General features: G+C 51.3%; 1 protein-coding gene across 2 annotated transcripts in view; it reads right to left on the bottom strand.

Annotated features, from left to right (window-relative positions):
• The window catches only part of COL26A1 (collagen type XXVI alpha 1 chain), a gene marked incomplete at its 5' end in the record, with an annotated part of 168,642 nt that overhangs the window by 118,911 nt on the left and 30,333 nt on the right, over positions 1-19,398 (bottom strand). For both annotated transcript variants that reach the window (XM_081088758.1, XM_081088759.1), the window contains one exon: positions 4,545-4,667. In XM_081088758.1, coding sequence (XP_080944884.1) covers positions 4,545-4,667 — 123 coding nt within the window. The remainder of the gene's footprint in view (positions 1-4,544; positions 4,668-19,398) is intronic.

Raw genomic sequence — 19,398 nt, 5'->3', positions numbered from 1 at the left:
GCATGCATTCCCAATAGGCTTCACTCTGCCCAGATCCTGTTACACTCACGTTTTCACAGCCACACCCTCCCTTCGCCCACCTGCACACTTTGTCATAAAAATGTCATCAGGATGTAATGAGATGACTTCATAGCCCTCTGCAAAGAGAGGCCCCACCAAGGATTTTGGCCACTCTGACCCCCAAATCTAACTGTGCAGAAATGCAGAAACTCCTTCTTCCTGCCCTCGCCCAGACTTCGCACTGAGTGGGGGCGGGCAGCAGGAGGACACTTAGGCCAGTGCCCCAAGCGCTCAGCCGGCCAACTAGCTCTGGTGTTCTCTCACCAGCCACTGCTTCTCACTTGATGTTTGAATCTCTTCTCAAAGAGTCATAGCCAACTACAGGGCTTATCACAAGCCAGACACTGGCCTAGAAACGCCGTAGCACAGGCATTGAACCCCCCAGTAGCATCAGGAGATGGGTCAAATAATCATTTTTACCATCAAAACAAATGAGAACCCAACCCCCACTCCTCCTCTTCCTACCCCTAGATCAACACACACACTGTGTGTGGAGTCAGCCCTCATGTCCCAGCTCCATCCACTCACCCCATTCTTGCAAACAGCCACCCCTCACCTGCCCCTTGGGGCTCTGGGTGTGCCCACCACAGGCACAGTCCCCAGATTCAGGGGAGAGGCCAGTGCAGGCCCGGATGCCACTCAGGGCTGTTCAGCCAGGTACCCAGGTACCCAGGTCTCGAAGAGGCCACAGGGTCGAAATGGACACATCCCCCTGGCCTCATGGACTCCTTGCCCCGTGAGGATGGGCATGGCTGGAGGAGGGCCAAAATGGTCTCCCTAAAGGGCAGGGCCCAGAACAGGGGCTCCCCTTTGCTGGGTGGAAGGGCCGTATGCCCTAAGAACTCGACTCTGTGGCCCGGCGTGGGGGAGAGGCAGGCAGGCTCCTGGTCATGCCCAAGTACATTCCATCTTTCACGGCTCCACAGGTGGCCAAGTGTAGTGATCCTGTTCCCCTCAGAAAATCCAGAGCTAAGATCCCTAAGCTAGCAGGATCTTTCCAGGCACACGTATGAAGGGTGGTGGGGCCCTCACACCTTCCTTGGTGCCCTCTACACACTGCTTTGGGCCCTCACTGCCCAAGGTGTTCTCATCCTGGGGAGAAGAGAGACAGCCAGCAGGAGGGGTAGAGAGATCATTCTATTGAACTGGAGGCTCCAGGTCTAGGCACTGCAGAAGCCAAAGGAAGACCAGCCAAGCCCCAACTGCTCATCTGAGTGCAGCGGGCCTGTGTGACAGGCACAGTGGGCCCTCCCAGTTCACATATCCCCACCATCCATCATCACCCAGCCCCACGCAGGGGTCTGAGCCCCGGGGCCTCTCTCTCCGTGGCCACCTCTGTCCTGGATCTCCAGCTGTTCCCTCCCTTTACTGTGAGGCCCTGCCTCGGCTCAGATGTCACCTCCTCACAACAGCCTTCCCTGAGCGGCCGTCAGGACGAAGGGACCCTCCCACAGCAGACTGGCTCACCCTAGACCCCAGCCAACATCGTTTTCGTTTTGTTGTTGTTCATCCTCACCCGAGGATATTTGTTCCATGAATTATTTTAGAGAGAGTGGAAGGGAGGGGGAGAGACAGAGAGAGAGAAACATGCATGTGAGATTGGTTGTCTCGTGCATGTGCCCCGATTGGGGGGCTGGATTGAGCCTGCAACCGAGGTACGTGCCCTTGACCTGAATCAAACTGAGGCCCTTCAGTCCGAGGGCCGGAGCTCTATCCACTGAGCCAAACCAGATGGGGCCCAGCCACCACTTAGCTGTCATCCTTTACTTGTCCCTAAAGAATGTGCTATCGCCTCTAGGACAGACAGACAGACAGACAGTGCTGCACCCTCATTAAGCCAGGACCTGTCATGCAGCCAACCTTCCAAGGAAACATGAATGAATGAATGAATGAATGAACAAACGAACGAACGAATGGTGAGAGACTGAACAAACAAACAAGAAATTCCAGACACGCTGGGAGGGGCCCTCTGGGGTGGGGGTTTCCCCAGGCAAAGCTAAACGCATTTTAGGAGGAAGAGGTGTGACACAGCTATCACCCATTCTGAATGGCGGGCATGTGGCACAGCCCTGTGTCCCAGGAGGACGTCCTGACATCCCCACAACTCCACGGAGGGGACCCCCGAGTCCAGGTGATCGGATCAGCCCATTAACAACCATTTATTAAGCTCGACTCTGTGCCAGGCCACTTCCTTGGTGCGGTTATGGTGAGCGAGTGGACTGGGGGAGAGGGATGGGTTAGAGCCCGGCCCAGACTCAGACACCCAAACTGGGGAGAAGGCAGGAGGGCAGCAAACAGCCAGGGGTGACGGCAGCACTCCTGCTTTGGCCACAGACCCAGGCAGGCCCCGGGCTCCAGATAACACAGGCACATGGGTCAGAGGGCAGCCCTTCCCCACGCAGAATCCAATCACACGTCACCCAGAGCCCCTCCACTCTCACTTCCTATCCCCACCCACTGCCTAGCCCTTCCCCACCCACTCAGCCAGGTTAAACCAGGACAAGCCAGAGGGCACCTCCTTCCAAGGGCTGCCTCCACAGGCTCACGCCCAAAAGCTGCCCCCACCCTGGGGTCAGGGCCACTCTCATGCCCACTCTGACTTGGCTTCCACAGCCATTTTTCTTCCTCCCTGAAACCCTCCCAGCCCTTCTCCATCCAGGCTCTGCCACTCCTTTCTGACAGCTAGGCTGCGGCCCCATGTCCTCCCTTCTGGTCACCTTGTCACGGCCACATGAGGGAATTGGGATGGAGCTTAAGCTCTATTTCCAAACATGGCCAGAAGAAGAAAGAAAAAAGTGCCCTTTACATCATTTTTTTAAAAAAGAGACACTTCTTTGGGTGCAGATAACATAACACAGTGATGTTAATTCTAAACAATGTTTTTAATTTTTAGTCCAGTGGTCATCAATCCAGTAGTCATAATAGCTGCTTTCTTGTTATTTTTGCTAACAGTTGTGTGTGTTTGTGTGTGTGTGGGGGGGCGGGGGGGGCGCCAAGGGGCGGGGCACAAGATTGCTTAGGCCCAGAGTTTGCGCTGTTTTAACATCCCAAAGCTTGAGACATAGATGTGCAAGGCAGTTCCTCTGGCATGGCAGCTCCGGTTCCATTTTAAAGTGGCTCCACTTATTGGGGGGTTTTTTACAACTCCAAAGCCCACCTTACTACACCCCCCAACCCCTACAGCAGGCTAGCAAAAACAGTAAGGACAGCAAGGAGACGTGACATGCATAGAGCAGATACGAACAAAACACCACAGCAAGAGAGGGCAGGGAACTGTTCCCAGGCCAAGAGGAAAACTCCTTCCTTGATAGTCAGAAATGAAAAGGGAAACAGGAGAGCACACAGGGAGTGAGGAGGAGCTAGAGTTTCTTTATTATGTGATGATGAGAACTGCCTTTTTCTTGCCCAGTGAGATGTTGACTAATACCCATTCAAACACAACCATATCTTCACTTCAGATGATGCATTTGGTGGACGCCTGTGCACAAGCTAAACTAAAACATACCACAGGGATCCCGACAAATTTGCACCAGCCCTCATGAAAGCGAGTCATCTTTCCTCTCTTTCTTATGTTGTCATGACAAGAAGTCTAGATCATTAGGTGACAAAGGTGTTAGCTGACGCTACTGTAGCCATCATGTTGCAGTACAGAAATGTATTGAACCAATTGGTGGTACACCTCAAACTTAAAAAACGTTGTATGTCAATTATATTTCTATTTTAAACAAGAAAAGAAACCTAGGATATACCCATGACCTAGAGATTGCAGTGATGGTCAAAGTAGAGCAAGAGCCAGCTGGTGTTGCTCAGTGGTTAAGCATCGACCCATGAACCAGGAGGTCACAGTTTGAATCCCAGTCACAGCACATGCCTGGGTTGCAGGCTTGATCCCCAGTCGGGGTGTGCAAGAGGCAGCCGATCAATGATTCTCTCTCATCATTGATGTTTTTATCTCTCTCTCCCTCTCCCTTCCTCTCTGAAATCAATAGAATATTTTTTTAAAAAAAAAAAACACAATAGTTAAAAAAAAATAAATCTCTCCCTGTGAATGCTGAGAGCCACTGAAAGCTACAGTCCAGAATGGGGCTCATGAGAGAGATGGGCTGGAGCCAGGCTGGACTTTCAACGGCATCACAGACCCATATTCTAGTCTGGAGGCCCCACAGCAGCTGGTTCTGTCTTCAGCCTCTCCTGGCTCTCTCCCGCCCCTTCCATCCCCACCCCCTCATTGACCATTGGGAGTTTCTGCTAATCAAACACCCACTGGAGTGTGAGGTTATGCCAGGGTGGGGAGCAAATCCCTTTCATCTTTGCACACACATACCTCCCCCCAGCCCCCATGCACAGAAGTTGCTGCATAAATGCATGCTTGACTCCTGTTTCTGCGTGTCAACCCGCCTCCCTCACAGCTGTGCTGGGGTTGGATTCATCCAAGGGAACAGAAAAGAAGGGCAGTGCCAGCCAGCCAGCCCTGCGGCCTTTACCTCACAAGGTTGGCACAGGGCCCGGGCCACCGGCAGCTCTGGTACACGCGCTGGACCACTGTCTCCGAGCCGTTCTGCACCTGGCAGGACACCGTCCGTGTTACCGTGTGATGGCACCAGTGCCTGTGGGGAGAACAACAGTCACGTCAGCACCGACTGTTCCTGAGGTGCCAGCTTCTGGTCAAAAGTCCCCTCCACAGCCTGGGGGCTCGTCCTCTTGGGTACAGGCACACTGAGATGGAGACCCTCTGCTCAGGTCTAAGAGGAAGGAAGAACACCGCCCCTTTTGGCTACCAAACCCTGGCATCCTCAGAGTCATCCAACACGCCATGGGGAATCAGCGAAGAAAGCTGTACCCCTGCCTGCCCGCCCGGAAACAGACGAGGAGATGATTACAACCTGCAGGAGCACGGGTCATCATGAGGAAGGGAGCTCTGGGAACAAAGCAGGGCACCCAGCCCAAGTTTAAGAAACCTGAGTTCTGAACGATACGAGTCAGCTGACCAGACACATGGGGACGATGCGCGAGAGCGGCATCAGTAGAGGCGGAGCAGTGTGAGCAGAGGCACCAGGTGAGAGACCATGAGATGCAGCTGTCTCACAAGGACCTGGTGCAATCAGACATGCCCCGAGGCTGTAGGGAGGGGAGGAGTCGCGAGAAAGAAAGGCATGGCACCTACCAGAACAGACGTGGGTCTTAGCATGAGGTCAGCGGGAAGCCACTAGAGGACTCTGCGCAGGGAAATGACCCCCAGGGGTCTGAGGTTCTTGTCAGAGGGCCACAGCGGAAGGAGCCAGACAGACAGGACCCAGATCCCCATCCCTGCTGGAATCAAGAATCAGGTATGGGACTCACCTGTTTGAGACAGGTGATAACCTCCTGGAGAAACCGGGACCCTCGCAAGATCAATGAATCCTTGCACACTCTCCATCCTTCACTTATGCCACCAACCCTCCAAAAGGCAACGGAGCAGGAAACAAAGAAACAGAAACAACTAATGGAAAACCCCAAATATCAGGAATTTCAAATTATTTGAGGAAAAAAGCTAACACCATGAAAAAAAGGCACCAACTCAGCATAGAATAAATCACACCTCAAGGGGGAAAGCAATTAATAAAGCAAATAAATGGAAATAATTTTTAAAGCATAATGTCCTCAAAGAGACAAGAGAATTTTTCACTCATAAAAAAACATGATGAAATAAAGAAATAGACATCTTGGAAATGAAATGTATGGCTATGAAAATAAAAGGCTCAACAATTTGTCTGAGAAACAGAATGGATACAGGTAAAGAGTAAGCTGATGAGCTGGAAATTTAAGCCATGAACTTTCCGAGGATGCACTGCAAAGGGAAAAAAAGATAGAAAATGTGGGGGCAGAGGTGAGGGACCTAGAAGGCAGCTCTACAAGGGAGGTCAGAGGGAACAAAGGGAAGTATATAGCTGAAGAAATAATACATAAAATTTCTGAGAATAAATAGAGACTTGTGGTCTTAATGTGAAAGGACCCACTGAATGCTAAGCAAGATGAACAAAAACAAACAGATTGTGGTGGGATTTCAGAACACTCCGGACGAAGAGAAACTACTAAGTGCTATAAAAAGAAAAACAGATTACCTACAATCAATTGAAATTAGATTTCTTATCAGCAACATTGGGATCAAGAATATAGCGACACAAGTATTTCAAAGCTCCTTGAGGAAATACTTAAAACCAGAATTCTATACCCAGGAAAACTCTCCTGCAAAGGAAACAATGAGATAAAGACATTGTTAGGTGCACAAGAAATCAGAAAGTTACCAGTCACCTTTTAGAATTACTAAAGGATGTATTGCAGCAAGATAAAATAAAGGACATAAGATGAACATATGAAATGTGAGAAGCAATTATGAACAAAGAAATAATAATAAGACTTAGTGACAGCCTAGATCTAAAACCCAAGATGATTGCAATATGGAAGATGGCAGAGAGGAGGCAGAAGGAAGCAAAAGTTGCTGACATTTTTGTCTTGTGTAAAGGAAAGGATATAGAAGCTGTGCAACTTTCAGTGTAGTAGAGAAGTATACAATTAAACATATTCTTGAGTTTGACGATAAATACTAGCAAGGCAAGAAAGAGGACACAAAACTGACCAACCACACAAAAAAGTAAAACAGAAAATTCTATTAGCCCAACAAAATGCTGAGAAAGTAGCTACAGAAAATACAGCAATTAGAAGGCAGTGTAAGTAGAAAGGAAAAGAAAGGTACTAAGAAAGATGCAAACAGAAATTAATGAAATAGATTACTTTAAAAAGTGAATCAACAAAACCAAAAACAGGTTTTAAAAAAATTCAAATAGGCAATTCTTAATGAAAAACAAAGGGCATAGACATTAAGAACAAGAAAAAAACATTCCAAAAGGAGATTAGAAATTATAAGTAAACTAGAGGCCCAATGCACCAAATTCATGCAAGAGTAGGCCTTCCTTCCCCCGGCTGCTGGCACCTGGACCCGGTATTCCCTCACAGAGGGAGGCCCCACCCACCGCAGCCCACTGGTCAGTGGCCTGCGCCTCCCTCTGAGGGGCAATCATGGGTCGATGGCCGGCCCCCAACCAATCACATTGCACCCGCCTTGGCTGGCCTGGCACCAGTGGGTGTCATAGCATGGTCCCAGAGGGTCATCCGGATGGTAGTCCAGATGGTCATCCCGCTGTCCAGCCATTTGGTTGATTTGCATATTATGCTTTTATTATATAGGATATTATGTATGATCTTACAGCAAAATCTTGGCAACTTTCTATGAAAATATATACTACCAATCTTGGCACAGTCAAAAATACAAGAGAAGAAAATGAGAAAGTAGACAAAAGTCAGCCCCTCTCCCCAAAGGCACCAGGAGACTTCATTCAAAACCTGGTTCCACCACCAACCTTCAGTGTGACTTGAGCAAAGTTGATAAGCCCTCCCTGAGCCTCAGTTCAATGAAAAATGCTACCTTTCAAGGTGTCGTGAGTTCTCGACAAGCACGTCCAGGGTAGTGGTATGTAAACCGTGCCTCACTACAAACTGAAAAGTATTGGTTAGCTGGCTCCTGACACCCACCAGTTTATAAGAGCCTAAGGCTTGTCTTTCCTGTTTTGAAGCTGGGAAAAGAAGTACAGTGGGGCCTTGACTTACGAGTGTCCGGACTGACTAACGAGTGTTTTGAGATACCAGCTGTCTCTCGGCCGATTTTTTGCATTGAGTTGACAGAGTAATTTGAGTTAACGAGCTCCTTAACTAGCTCGGTCTCTGAACTGGGAGATTAAACCTCATTGTCCACAGCTGAAACCGGAGCCTGAGCTGGGAAGGGGACCCAGCCTACCTGCCCAGGGGACCAGCACCTACAAACCTAGGCTCCTGCCTCTGCCTGTTACTCAGGGAAACTGGGTCTGGAACATGTATGAGACATCACCGGCCGGGGCCCTTCCTTCATTTCTTCCAGGGAACATCAGCCCCGTCTCACCATGGTCCAATCCAAGGACAGCACTCCACCCCCAAGACCTGCCCCCAGCAGTCTGGAACAGACTGTCCAGCCATCTCTGAATCACACTGGGTCAGGGCTTTGTATAGAGAAATGAGCTGTGAATTCTAAAACATTTTCAAATGCCACGATTCATCATCTCCAGACATTTGATCTTTTAATGGCCTGTAAATGGCTTCCCAACTCAAAACCTGGCCAAAAACAACCAAGAAGGCAGGCAGAGACAAGGAAAGAAGGCTCTGGGGCTTTCGGATGAAATTCAAAACCCTGTTCATCTGCAGACACCTGAGGCTCTGGGAAATCTGGCTGCCGCTTAGGACCCCCGTAGCCTGAGCATTGTGTGTATGTCTTCCGTTTGGGGGGTGACAACATGCCACCGTCCATGGCCACCCCACACCCGTCAGTGGTAGGTGACAGGGTTGTACAGGCCACAGTTCACTCCACCCAGAGGCCAGCTTGACAGGAGATGTCCATCCCTTTTATGGCCCTCCTGGAAGGATGGTCCAGCAGCACAGAATTTGAGAGTGACAGAGCTGGTCCTTGGCTGCCTAGGCCGTGAGGGTGCCCTCCTCAGCAGCCTCATCTTTGGGTATCATTTCAGCAACATCTCTTTGTCATCTCCCCTCACCTTTTCCAGCTGAGCTCTCATGGAGGGTCCAGGAGGGGAAACCCACTCCCAGTCTTGGAGACAGATCTGCTCCCTGCCAGATCCCTCCCTTATGAGAGGAGGCCCACTCCCAGATGGGAGGAGCGACTGGCTTGGCCCTGCTCTCCAGGCTCACAGGCTCCCACAGCAGCTTTCACTAAGTGTTTGGCTCCGTGGCTTGGCTGAGCCGTGAAATCCTTAATTTAGGGTCCTTTGAGAAAATAAGTGCTAAGTGGCTTCAGGAAATTGTGTCACAATGGAACGGAGAGGCTTTCAGGAGGACATCCCTGGCCCATGCTCACCTCTGAACATAACCACCCAACCTGTTTCCGATGCTGCCTGCCACCCAGGGAGACGCCCCTGCAGCAGGCCCCTCCCCAGAGGCCTGGCTCCGCACACAGGCCCTGAGCCCTGTTTTCCTATCTGAGCTTTGCTTTGGGACCTGATCTTACGCTTCCCTTCCAGGACCCTGTGCTCTGAGCCTAAACCAGGCCCAGGGTTTGACAGTGCCCTCCCTCTCCAATCTGCCCCATTCCCTGTCCCACCCCGGGGAGTCACCTCAATGCTTCCTCTCATATGTGCTCCACTTGCTGGACAGGAGTCACACTTCATCATAACCCATGGGACACCTCAAGTTACACCATTTCACTCTGGTCAGTGCTGAGCCCATCGCTATCCAACCCTACTTCGCTCCACCTTGGTGACCAGCACCATTAAGCCCAGGTCCCCTAGCCCAGAACTCCACCTTCTTCCTCCCTCACTCCCCATGGCCAGCCAATCAGCCCCCATGTCAGACAAGTCTGCCTCCTGCACCCTTCCCTAATCTTAGGACCCCCATAGCCTGAGCATTGTGTGTATGTCTTCCGTTTGGGGGTGACAACATGCCACCGTCCATGCCCACCCCACACCCGTCAGTGGTAGATGACAGGGTTGTACGGGCTACAGTTCACTCCACCCAGAGGCCAGCTTGACAGGAGATGTCCATCCCTTTTATGACCCTCCTGGAAGGATGGTCCAGCAGCACAGAATTTGGGAGTGACAGAGCTGGTCCTTGGCTGAGCATGATCCTGAGTCAGTCAGTCATGCTCATCTTTTACCCTCAGCCTCAGCACTGTTGGTCTCCCTCTACCTGCCACCAGAGGGCGCTCCCTCAAACACAACCCTGCCCTGTTACCTCCCTTCTTGAAACTTGTTTAGCTCCCAATCCCCCATGGTTCCTACCCACCACCCAGGTTCCACCTCCCACCACACTCCATCTTGTCATTTACACTGTCACACTGTCCTCCCGGGCATGCCATCCCACCTTCTCTCATTCGGCCAATTCTTATCCTACCAGTCTCCATTCAGGTTCCGACCCCTCCTGAGAGCCCTCTCTGACCCCCTGGCCAGGAAAGTACACTCACCTCATGCTCCACAGGCCCTGTGCATACTTCTGCCCTAGCCCTTCTCAGACCAGAAGACTACAGGCGGGCTCCTGAGGACAGCAGGCCCAGGGCAGACCTCCTTAAGGTGTATTGATCTGACCCCAGGCCCTATGTTCCAGGAGGACCTTCTCCCGCCCACACTCACCAAAAAACTGCTTTTGAGGTTCTGCTGTGCAGGCCTGGGGTCCTAGCATATTCTGCACCCGTGGCTGCAGCCACATACCTCAATGTTGGAGGTGTCCAGTTTCAGGCCCCTCTCTACCTGGCCCTCATTCTAAGTACCTGGCCCTCTCCTACCTGACCCCCAGAGAGGTCAGTTCCGGGGAATCTGCCTGCTAGCTAAGCTGAAGAATCTCTGGCAGAACCTATGTTTGTGACGAATGACTAAACTGATGGACGATAACGCGGGCCTCATCTGACTGAGGTCACACCCATGAAGCAGATCCCGTGGGTCCTTGGCTGGTCCCCAGAGATGTAGGCAGATGACCCAGCTAACAGCCCCTTTCGAGGAGAGCGTACAGCTCTGGCACAAAAGCCAGCCCGACTCCTGTTCATACAGAGACGCTCTCCTTCGGGGAGTCGGTCAGATCCAGCACCCCAAGACCTGCCTTATGGTTGGCAACGCAGTTTCACATACTGTTGTTGTATGGCCCCAAAGCCATGTGTTAAAGCCCTAACCCCAAGTACTTCAGACTGTATTTGGAGATAGGATCTTATCTCCAAGTCAGACCTTCATTCATCTTCACACAACCCTGGACAGTAAGGATTGTCATTATTCCACTTCTACAGATAAGAAACTGAGGCACGGGACAAGGGTTTGTGAGATGTCCAAGGCTGGCCCCTTAGCCACTCGGCCATATCGCCATATTGACTTGAAGTCCACCCCAGAGTGCTTGGGCCTCCACTCGCAGCCATGCCACCAGGAGAGGCCCGAGCAGCAGCCCGCGATGGAGGCTGCCTTCCTGAAGGAAACTGTGGAAGACCAGGAGCTGGCAGACACAGGGGCCTAGGTCTTGGGAGAGAGTCAGGATCCAAGCTAGGTCTCCCCAGCCCTGAGCAAGGAGCCAAATCTAACTGGATGAAACATGACCAGGCGAATGTGGAGTCCGGCACTGCACCCCCAAAACCCAGCGGTCAAGCCCCAAAACACAAAGGCAATCTAGGCTGTCTTAATAGAATCATGTCGAGAAAACCCCTGCTCCCCGCCCTCCCCACACTGGCCAGCCACGTGTGGTGGACACTGGGTTGTGCCACCCAGATCCCCTTCAATGAAGGGCCTTTAGCCCCAGCTGCCAGAGCACCGTCAACAGGCATCCATCCGCAGCGTCCCCTGCCAGTGCCTGCTTGTCAGGACGACTCTGAAGGACCATTCCAGCTGCAGAGCTCCCCGGAGGTCATTGGTAGCTGTCACTGGGCCTGCATCACAGCTCAACTGCTCCTTCTACGCCCACCTGCTCTGTCTCCTTCCTTCCACAGGCATCACTCCTAAGAGCCGTCCCAAATGCACATCTTCCGTGTTGGAGCTGTCTCAGACCCTGCTTCCTGGAGACTCAACCTCGTGTCTGCCATGAGCCCTGACAGGAAAAAAGACAAGCTAACATCCAGTGCCCTGAAACAAGAGGGCTGTGGCCACTGTCCCGTGAGCAGGTGAGAGAGGAAGGGCTGACCTGCAGAGTGGTGAGTATCCCTGGGCAGAGGACAGGTCAGAAGCCCAAGGTTTGTGGAGATGGAGGGAAAGGCCCCGAGCCCTCGGATGAGTATCTGCCATTTCCAGCAGGTGAGGACTATTGGCAATGGGTCCTTCAGTTAGACTGAGCAGAAATAAGTTCAGGGCTGTGGTGGGAGAGGGCAGCTCTCGGAGTCCAGTTCTCCACCACAGATGCAGGGGAACCAGACGAGACTTGCCCACGTGGTCCCAGGGGCCCAGAGGCCCAGAGGCAGGTCAGAACCTTTGGAAGCTAAGGAGGAGACTGCTCCCAGGAGATCCGGCCACAGGTGCATTGAGCTACCACAATGGTTGTAGTGGGAAGATGAAGATGCACAAAGGGATGAAGAAGTACAAATTGCTGGTTACAAAACAGTCACAGTGACATAAAGTACCAGCACAGGGAATACAGTCAATAATACTGTAATAGCTATGCATGGTGCCAGATGGGGACGAGATTTATCGGGGGACACTGTGTAAGTTATATAAATGTCTGGTCACTATGCTGTACACCTGAAATAATATAATATTGAACATCAACCATAACTGAAAAAGTGGAAAAAGAAAAGAATGCACAATGGATCTGTGAGGAGCTAGGAGACCCTATTGGAAAAGAAAAGATGGAAGGTTTTTTTTCACTAGAGGGGAACCTGGTCAATGGGGTTCCAGAAGGACCCTCTGGTGGCATGCGGGGGGAACATAGGCTGGGGGCTGAGCCCCGCTGGGATAAATGGGCACAGTCCATGAAGCACTCATGGCCGCAGCCCCCCTAGATGGTTCTCTCCATCATCTGTCTCCAATTTGGGCAAACTGGGTCCGAATCTCCCAACCGTGTGTGTCTCTATGGCTGGTGTTTCTCTCCATCTCTCATCCACCTAAACCAGTGGTCGGCAAACTCATTAGTCAACAGAGCCAAATATCAACAGTACAACAATTGAAATTTCTTTTGAGAGCCAAATTTTTTAAACTTAAACTATATAGGTAGGTACATTGTTATTAACTTAATTAGGGTACTCCTAAGGCTTACGAAGAGCCGCACTCAAGGGGCCAAAACGCCGCATGTAGCTCGCGAGCCGCAGTTTGCTGACCACGGACCTAAACCACTATTCGAAGTTACGGTTTTGTTTATGTAGAAATAACTGACAGTCCCCTAGCCTCCCCTCTCCCCCAGTGTCTTATGTCCATTGGTTATGCTTATATGCATGCATACAAGTCCTTTGGTTGATCTCTTACCCCCCTACCTCCTGCCCCCCAACCCTCCCCGGCCTTCCCGCTGCAGTTTGACAATCTGTTTGAGGCAGCTCTGCCTCTGTATCTATTATTGTTCAAAAGTTTATAATGGTCTGTCTAGGGCGGGGGGATAAAATGGACACATATGTAATACCCTTTGTAATACTTTAAGCAATAAATTTTAAAAAATAAAAAAATAATAATAAAAATTGCTATGAATTTTCTAGAAAAAAAAAAGAAGAAAAAAAAAAAGAAATAACTGAGTGTATGTTACCCTAAGTCCTTCTCCGTTTTTAGGGCACAAGAACTGGTAGGTGTGTTTGCATAAGCAGATGGATTTGCCCGCTTTTCCTCACAATCCTTTTTACTGGACTGTCCATTTGGAGGCAATACCGGAGAGGAATTTAAATAAACTTAAGGTCACTGAATTTTAGAGGGAAGGGGGCTGATCTGAAAGCCCCACAGAACTGACCCAAACTTTCTGTAAAAACAGAAGGGTGACAACATAGACTCCAGGGTCCAGCAGTGAGGTCCCTGGGGAGAACGAGGTATGGATTCGTGTCCGCAGGAGATGGAGGGCCGATGCTCCCCCAGTGAGCACAGCTGTGCCACAGGCAGCCTCTGGGCTTCCTCCACTTCATTATCCTCGGCACTTCTCCTCCAGCACCTCTCATAGCGGGAACTCCTGAGGCCTTCCACCTGAGGGGAGGCCGGAAAGAATCCTGCATGGCCCTGGCCACGTGGCTCAGTTGGTTGAGTGTCATCTTGTGCACCAAAAGGGTGCAAGTTCAATTCCCACTCAGGGCACATACCTAGGTTGCAGGTCCTATCCCCAGTCAGGACGCATACAGGAGGCAACCAATTGATGTTTCTCTCTCATATCAATGTTTCTCTCTCTCTCTCTCTCTCTCTCTCTCTCTCTCTCTCTCCCCCCCCCCCTTCCTCTCTCTCTCAAAATCAATGAGAAACATATCCTCAAGTGATGATTACAAAGAAAAAAAGAAGAACCCTACATGGAACATCAGCCATTTACAGATTGAATTTCCCATTCGCATGGGGGCAGCTATGGGGGTATATGATTTGGCCAAACAGACGGTGTGGTTTTGAGCATTTCGATCCACAGCTACTTCCATTAGTAGGTGTGCCAGAGCCGACAAGCTGTGAGAGGATGGTGCCAAATGCCTTCCATGGGATCAGCGTTCCTGGGGAGACTGGGTGCTGAGAAACACTGGCTCCACAGAACCCAGTACCAGAACTGGAACCAACCAGCACTTTTGCCTAATAAGGAGCCTTACAGTTGTTCTAGACCTGAAAACAGTCTACAGTGTCCACCATGGACCATGATGCATTTGGCCAGAGTGACCGCTGTAGAAACCAGAGCTTTCTGAGTGTCTAAGATCAGGACAGGACCTGGCAGGTGTGTCCTTCACGGTCCTTCTCAAATAGACCATCTCTCAACACCAACACTGCCCCGGATCCTGTGGGAACAGGCCCAGGGCTATGCCCATATAACAGGAAAGTGACCCTATCCACCTGATGGAAGTCAGAAACTAAAGCAGAAATAAGAGTAATTAATGTTTACGGAGCACTGGTGATGTGCCAGGCACTGTGACCAGCCTCTGACACAGCTCCCTCCTGTAATCCTTATAAAAACCTATAAGTAAGAACTAGCATCATGCCCATGTTACGGAAGAAGCCAGACAGACTAAGTAACTTCCCCCAAAAGGAAAAATGTGTGCTCAGTCATGAGGTTGGTTAACATGCTGGTGCGAGTTTATTTCCTTACAGACCACACTTTGAGTGACCTCATTTTCTCCCAGTTCTATTTCCTGAGACACAGAGACACTCTGGTCAGCCCAGCTCCTCCATCCACCCCAGGCCCCACCAGGCCTAGTTCCTTTGGGTAACATGCTCATCCGTGGTCAAGTTGGCTGTGAGGGAATTCACATAGCACCAAACAGAGGGCCTAGGACCCCCTGCAGTAGGCACGCTATGTCCTTTAGAACAGACTGTGAGAGAAGCAGGGGCAAAGTTAACTCTGGTATATGACACATGTGTCCCCAAGTTATCTCTTCCTCCTCCTCCCTGGCTAACAAAACCCTAGTTTTCAGACACTGGGCATCAGTAAATTCAAGAAAAGTGAGCAAAATCATCATCGCATTGATCGAGTTTTTGGCATGTTCACTCAGTTCTAAGAGAAAGTCAGCTGAGAGGCTTCTGGAAAACATTATCCCCTATGGGGGAGGGAAAGTTGCAAGAAAAGAAGCTCATTCTTATTTCTGTGCACAGTTGTGTGAGGGTGTGATGCCTGGAGCTGTGGCAACCATGTTAGAGCCAGGAGAGGAGACAGCCTGGAGAAGGCAGAGTAAAAAGCAGGGTCTTTGAGCATTTCTTAATATGAGTAACTAGAGGCCTGGTGCACGAAATTCGTGCATTGGGGTAGGAGGGGGTCCCTCAGCCCGGCCTGCACCCTCTCCAATCCGGAACCCCTCGGGGGATGTCCAACTGCTGGTTTAGGCCTGATCCCACATCCCTTTCACAATCCGGTCACTGGCTCCTAACTGCTCACCTGCCTGCCTGCCTGATTGCCCTTAACCACCTCTGCCTGCTGGCCTGATGCCCCTAACCACTCCCCTGCCAGCCTGATCACCCCTAACCACCTCTGCCTGCTGGCCTGATAGCCCCCTAACTGCTCCTCCCTGCAGACCTGATCATCCCCTAACTGCTCCCTCCCGCTGGCCTGATTGCCTCCTCACTGCTCCCCCCGCCCCCGCCAGCCTGATCGCCCCCTAACTGCCCTCCCCTGCTGGCCTGATTGCCCCTAACCACCTCTGCCTCGGCCCCAGCCACCGCGGCTTTGTCCAGAAGGACGTCCGGAAGATGTCCAGAAGATGTCTGGTCTAATTAGCATATTCTCTTTTATTAGTATACATATTAAATGATGTTGTTGTTTAAGCCCACATCAGTAGGGTTTTGAAAGTGTTCTAATCAAAATAACCTGCTGCAAACAGTACAATCATGGTATAAGAATGTGAAGCCAGGAGGCCTAGCTTGTGTCCTACTTGTACCACTTATTACCTGCACAGCTTTGGACAAGTCTCAACTTCAGAACCTCCGTTTCCTCATCTACAAACTAATAGCCCAACTTCCAAGGGCTGCCCGAAGTCTCAAGAGCAATAACAACTTTACGAATAGAATCTGTGGACTGCAAAGCTCTATCCCAGGGGTGGGCAAACTTTTTGACTCGAGGGCCACAATGGGTTCTTAAACTGGACCGGAGGGCCGGAACAAATGCATGGATGGAGTGTTTGTGTGAACTAATATAAATTCAAAGTAAACACCATTACATAAAAGGGTACGGTCTCTTTTTTTTTTTTAGTTTTATTCATTTCAAACGGGCCGGATCCGGCCCGCGGGCCGTGGTTTGCCCACGGCTGCTCTAGACAGATCGTGGGGGTGACTATTAAACTATAAATGACTGTACTTCATAATGGAAATATAATCCCAACCCTGAACTAGCTCAATCTCTTCTCTTTAAAGCAAAAGGAGCCTGTGCTCTTTACCCACAAGGTATCTGCAATGCTTTCTCCACTCGATCATCTTCATGGACAGTCTCATCGCCTGTGTCTGGGTCAGTGAGAGGCAAACTGCTCCGGCCTGACCAGCCAATTAGTTTGGGTTTTTAGGCTCCTCGGGATACAGGTGTTTCACTTCCATAAACTTCATCGTAGCACGTGCCTTGTGACGCTCAGTGCTGGCTGCGCCAACCTGCTGGCTCTGGATGATGTGGGCCAAAGTAGCGTCAGTCACCGTTCTACTGTGGGTCAGCGAGCCCCTGCCTCATGCAAGGACTCACTGTGTGGCCCCGGTGTGAGGCACAGAACATGGTGGGCAAGAGAGCCAGCCTCCGGGCCCAGTTTTGCTCTGCCTAACCCCGTGGTCGGCAAACTGCGGCTCGCGAGCCACATGCGGCTCTTTGGCCCCTTGAGTGTGGCTCTTCCATAAAATACCACAAAATATCACGTGGGGCGCGCACGTACAGTGCGATTGAAACTTCGTGGCCCATGCGCAGAAGTCAGTATTTTGTAGAAGAGCCATACTCAAGGGGCCAAAGAGCCGCATGTGGCTCGTGAGCTGCAGTTTGCCGACCACTGGCCTAACCCAATGGGCTTTACCACGCCTGAGCCTCGGATGCCTCATCTATAAAATCGGAATAATAACATACAAACTGAGAATAATAAAAACATTTATTTGTGCCAAAACCGGTTTGGCTCTGGATAGAGCGTCGGCCTGCAGACTGAAGGGTCCCGGGTTCGATTCTGGTCAAGGGCATGTGCCTTGGTTGCGGGCATATCCCCAGTGGGAGATGTGCAGGAGGCAGCTGATTGATGTTTCTCTCTCATCGATGTTTCTAACTATCTCTCTCCCTTCCTCTCTGTAAAAAATCAATAAAATATATTTTTTTAAAAATAGCATTTATTTGTGCTGATCTTACAATGAATGGGTAAGCAGTGTGTCACTGGTGAAAGAACACCAGTGGTAGTTACTGTCATGGTTATTATTACAATTAGGTATAGCAAAGGCGACACAGTGGACTGCTGGGCAGAGAGGCACAAACTCACTGAGGGCTCAGCCCGTTGGAGCTCAGAATGCCAGGCTCTAAGAGTCTCAGCTGCAGCATTTCAGCGGGTGGAACTCTTCCCCTTAGGAGAGGGACAGAGGGAAAGGCCACCACTCCTGAGCTGCCGCCTCTGCTGAGCTGCCGCCTCTGCTGAGCTGCCGCCTCTCCTGAGCTGCCGCGGGTGTGCCGGAAGAGCTGCCCGTTCTGTGAAGCACACAGAATTCTGTTCAGGCATATTTTCTAGAAAGCATCACACTATGGACTTGGATGGAGAATTATGAAGGCTTTGAGCTGCCCAACCCCCTCTTTCCAGGTGAGAAAACAAGGCCCGAGAAGGGAAGGGCCAAGGTGGCACAGCAAGCCGGTGGCAGAGTGGGGAGGAAAGCCAAGACGCCTCTGTTTCTAATTTTCTCCCATCCTCCTGCGATCAGCGGGATGGCTGGTTCCCAGTGCTCACTTGAGGGGGAAAGCTGATAAGAATCTGAGGAATGTGCCTGCTGAAAGGGACTGGCTGTGGAGTCTGGCATTCGATACCCACCAGAGGATCACGCACAACTGTATCCTGGCCCGTCTCTGTGAGCAGGCACCTTCTGGACCTGCATGCATCTCCAGAAGAATGGTGGTGGCACCCCGTAACCCACAGCTGTCTGCTTCTCTGAGGAATTCCTCTGTTCCTCTTAGGAGGGCAGGCAACTTGAAGCAACTCTGACTCGGGGAATGAACACTGTATTCCGAATTCAGTCCTGCTGTTTACAAAGTCTTTCCTTTGGGATCACCACCACTTCTCACCTTTCCTTCCTGCCTCTTAGGGGCATCTGGCTACCAGGACTAATTGTTGGCAGCTCATTAAGCCCCGAGCAGGTGGAGAAAAGGGTCAGACACCATGGAACCTGCATTTTCCCTGAGATAAACCCGTGGTCCCAGGGCTCTTCCTAACAAAAGCTCGCAGAGCCCTGGTGGGAAGTCCCACGGTGGGAATGGCTCTGTGACCTCCCACCAGGCCCATCCTTCTCTGGGCCTCCACCTCCCCTGCAGCAGATGGAGCAGGAACACGGGGACGGGCAGCAATACAGCAGAAGGGCCAGAGCAGTGGTGTCTCTCGCCCAGAAGTCAGACAGTTGGGAAACCAGTCTGGCTGAGGGAACGGCCTCCTCATGCCATGATCAGGGCTAGGTTTCTACGGCCCGCAGGGCTGGAGGTGTCAGGGAAAGCCTTAGCCCTACAGCCTCTCCAGGCAAGGTCTGCAAGGTCATCGCCAAGACAGGGTTCGGTGAGAATTCCCAGCAAAGCCGAGCCGCCTCTGCAGGGAGCGTCCTGTGCAGATGTGCGCTGTTGTCCACCCGCCTGGTCTAACTGCTGCTTAGAACTACGGCTGCAGGCAGACCCACTGAGCTCCTGTCTCCCTGGCCTTGGCCCGAATGTAGCACAGGGCGAATATGTGTTGAATGAACAAATGAATGAAGAAAGAAGGTGCAGAGATGGTGTGGAATGAGGTCTGGACGGTACAAAGTCCATCCCAGCTGCCATCCTCAGGGTCTCCATAATTGGGCCCTGTTGGCCCTTCGGTGGCCCCTCTCCGAGGCCCCCCCCCCTAGAATGTGGGCCCTGCCGTCCCCTACCCAGGCTGGGCGGTCCTCCTGCCCCAACTGGGCCTCTGGGCCCCTGTAGTCTCTTCCACGAATGCCCCTTCCCACTCTCCCCGCCTGGCCCCTCCTCTCTCAA

The sequence above is a fragment of the Myotis nattereri genome (assembly GCF_964212035.1).
Source record: "Myotis nattereri genome assembly, chromosome: 4".
In the NCBI taxonomy this organism is placed as follows: domain Eukaryota; kingdom Metazoa; phylum Chordata; class Mammalia; order Chiroptera; family Vespertilionidae; genus Myotis; species Myotis nattereri.
The sequence above is the reverse complement of the archived record's forward strand: the minus strand, read 5'-3'. Positions and strand labels throughout refer to the sequence as shown.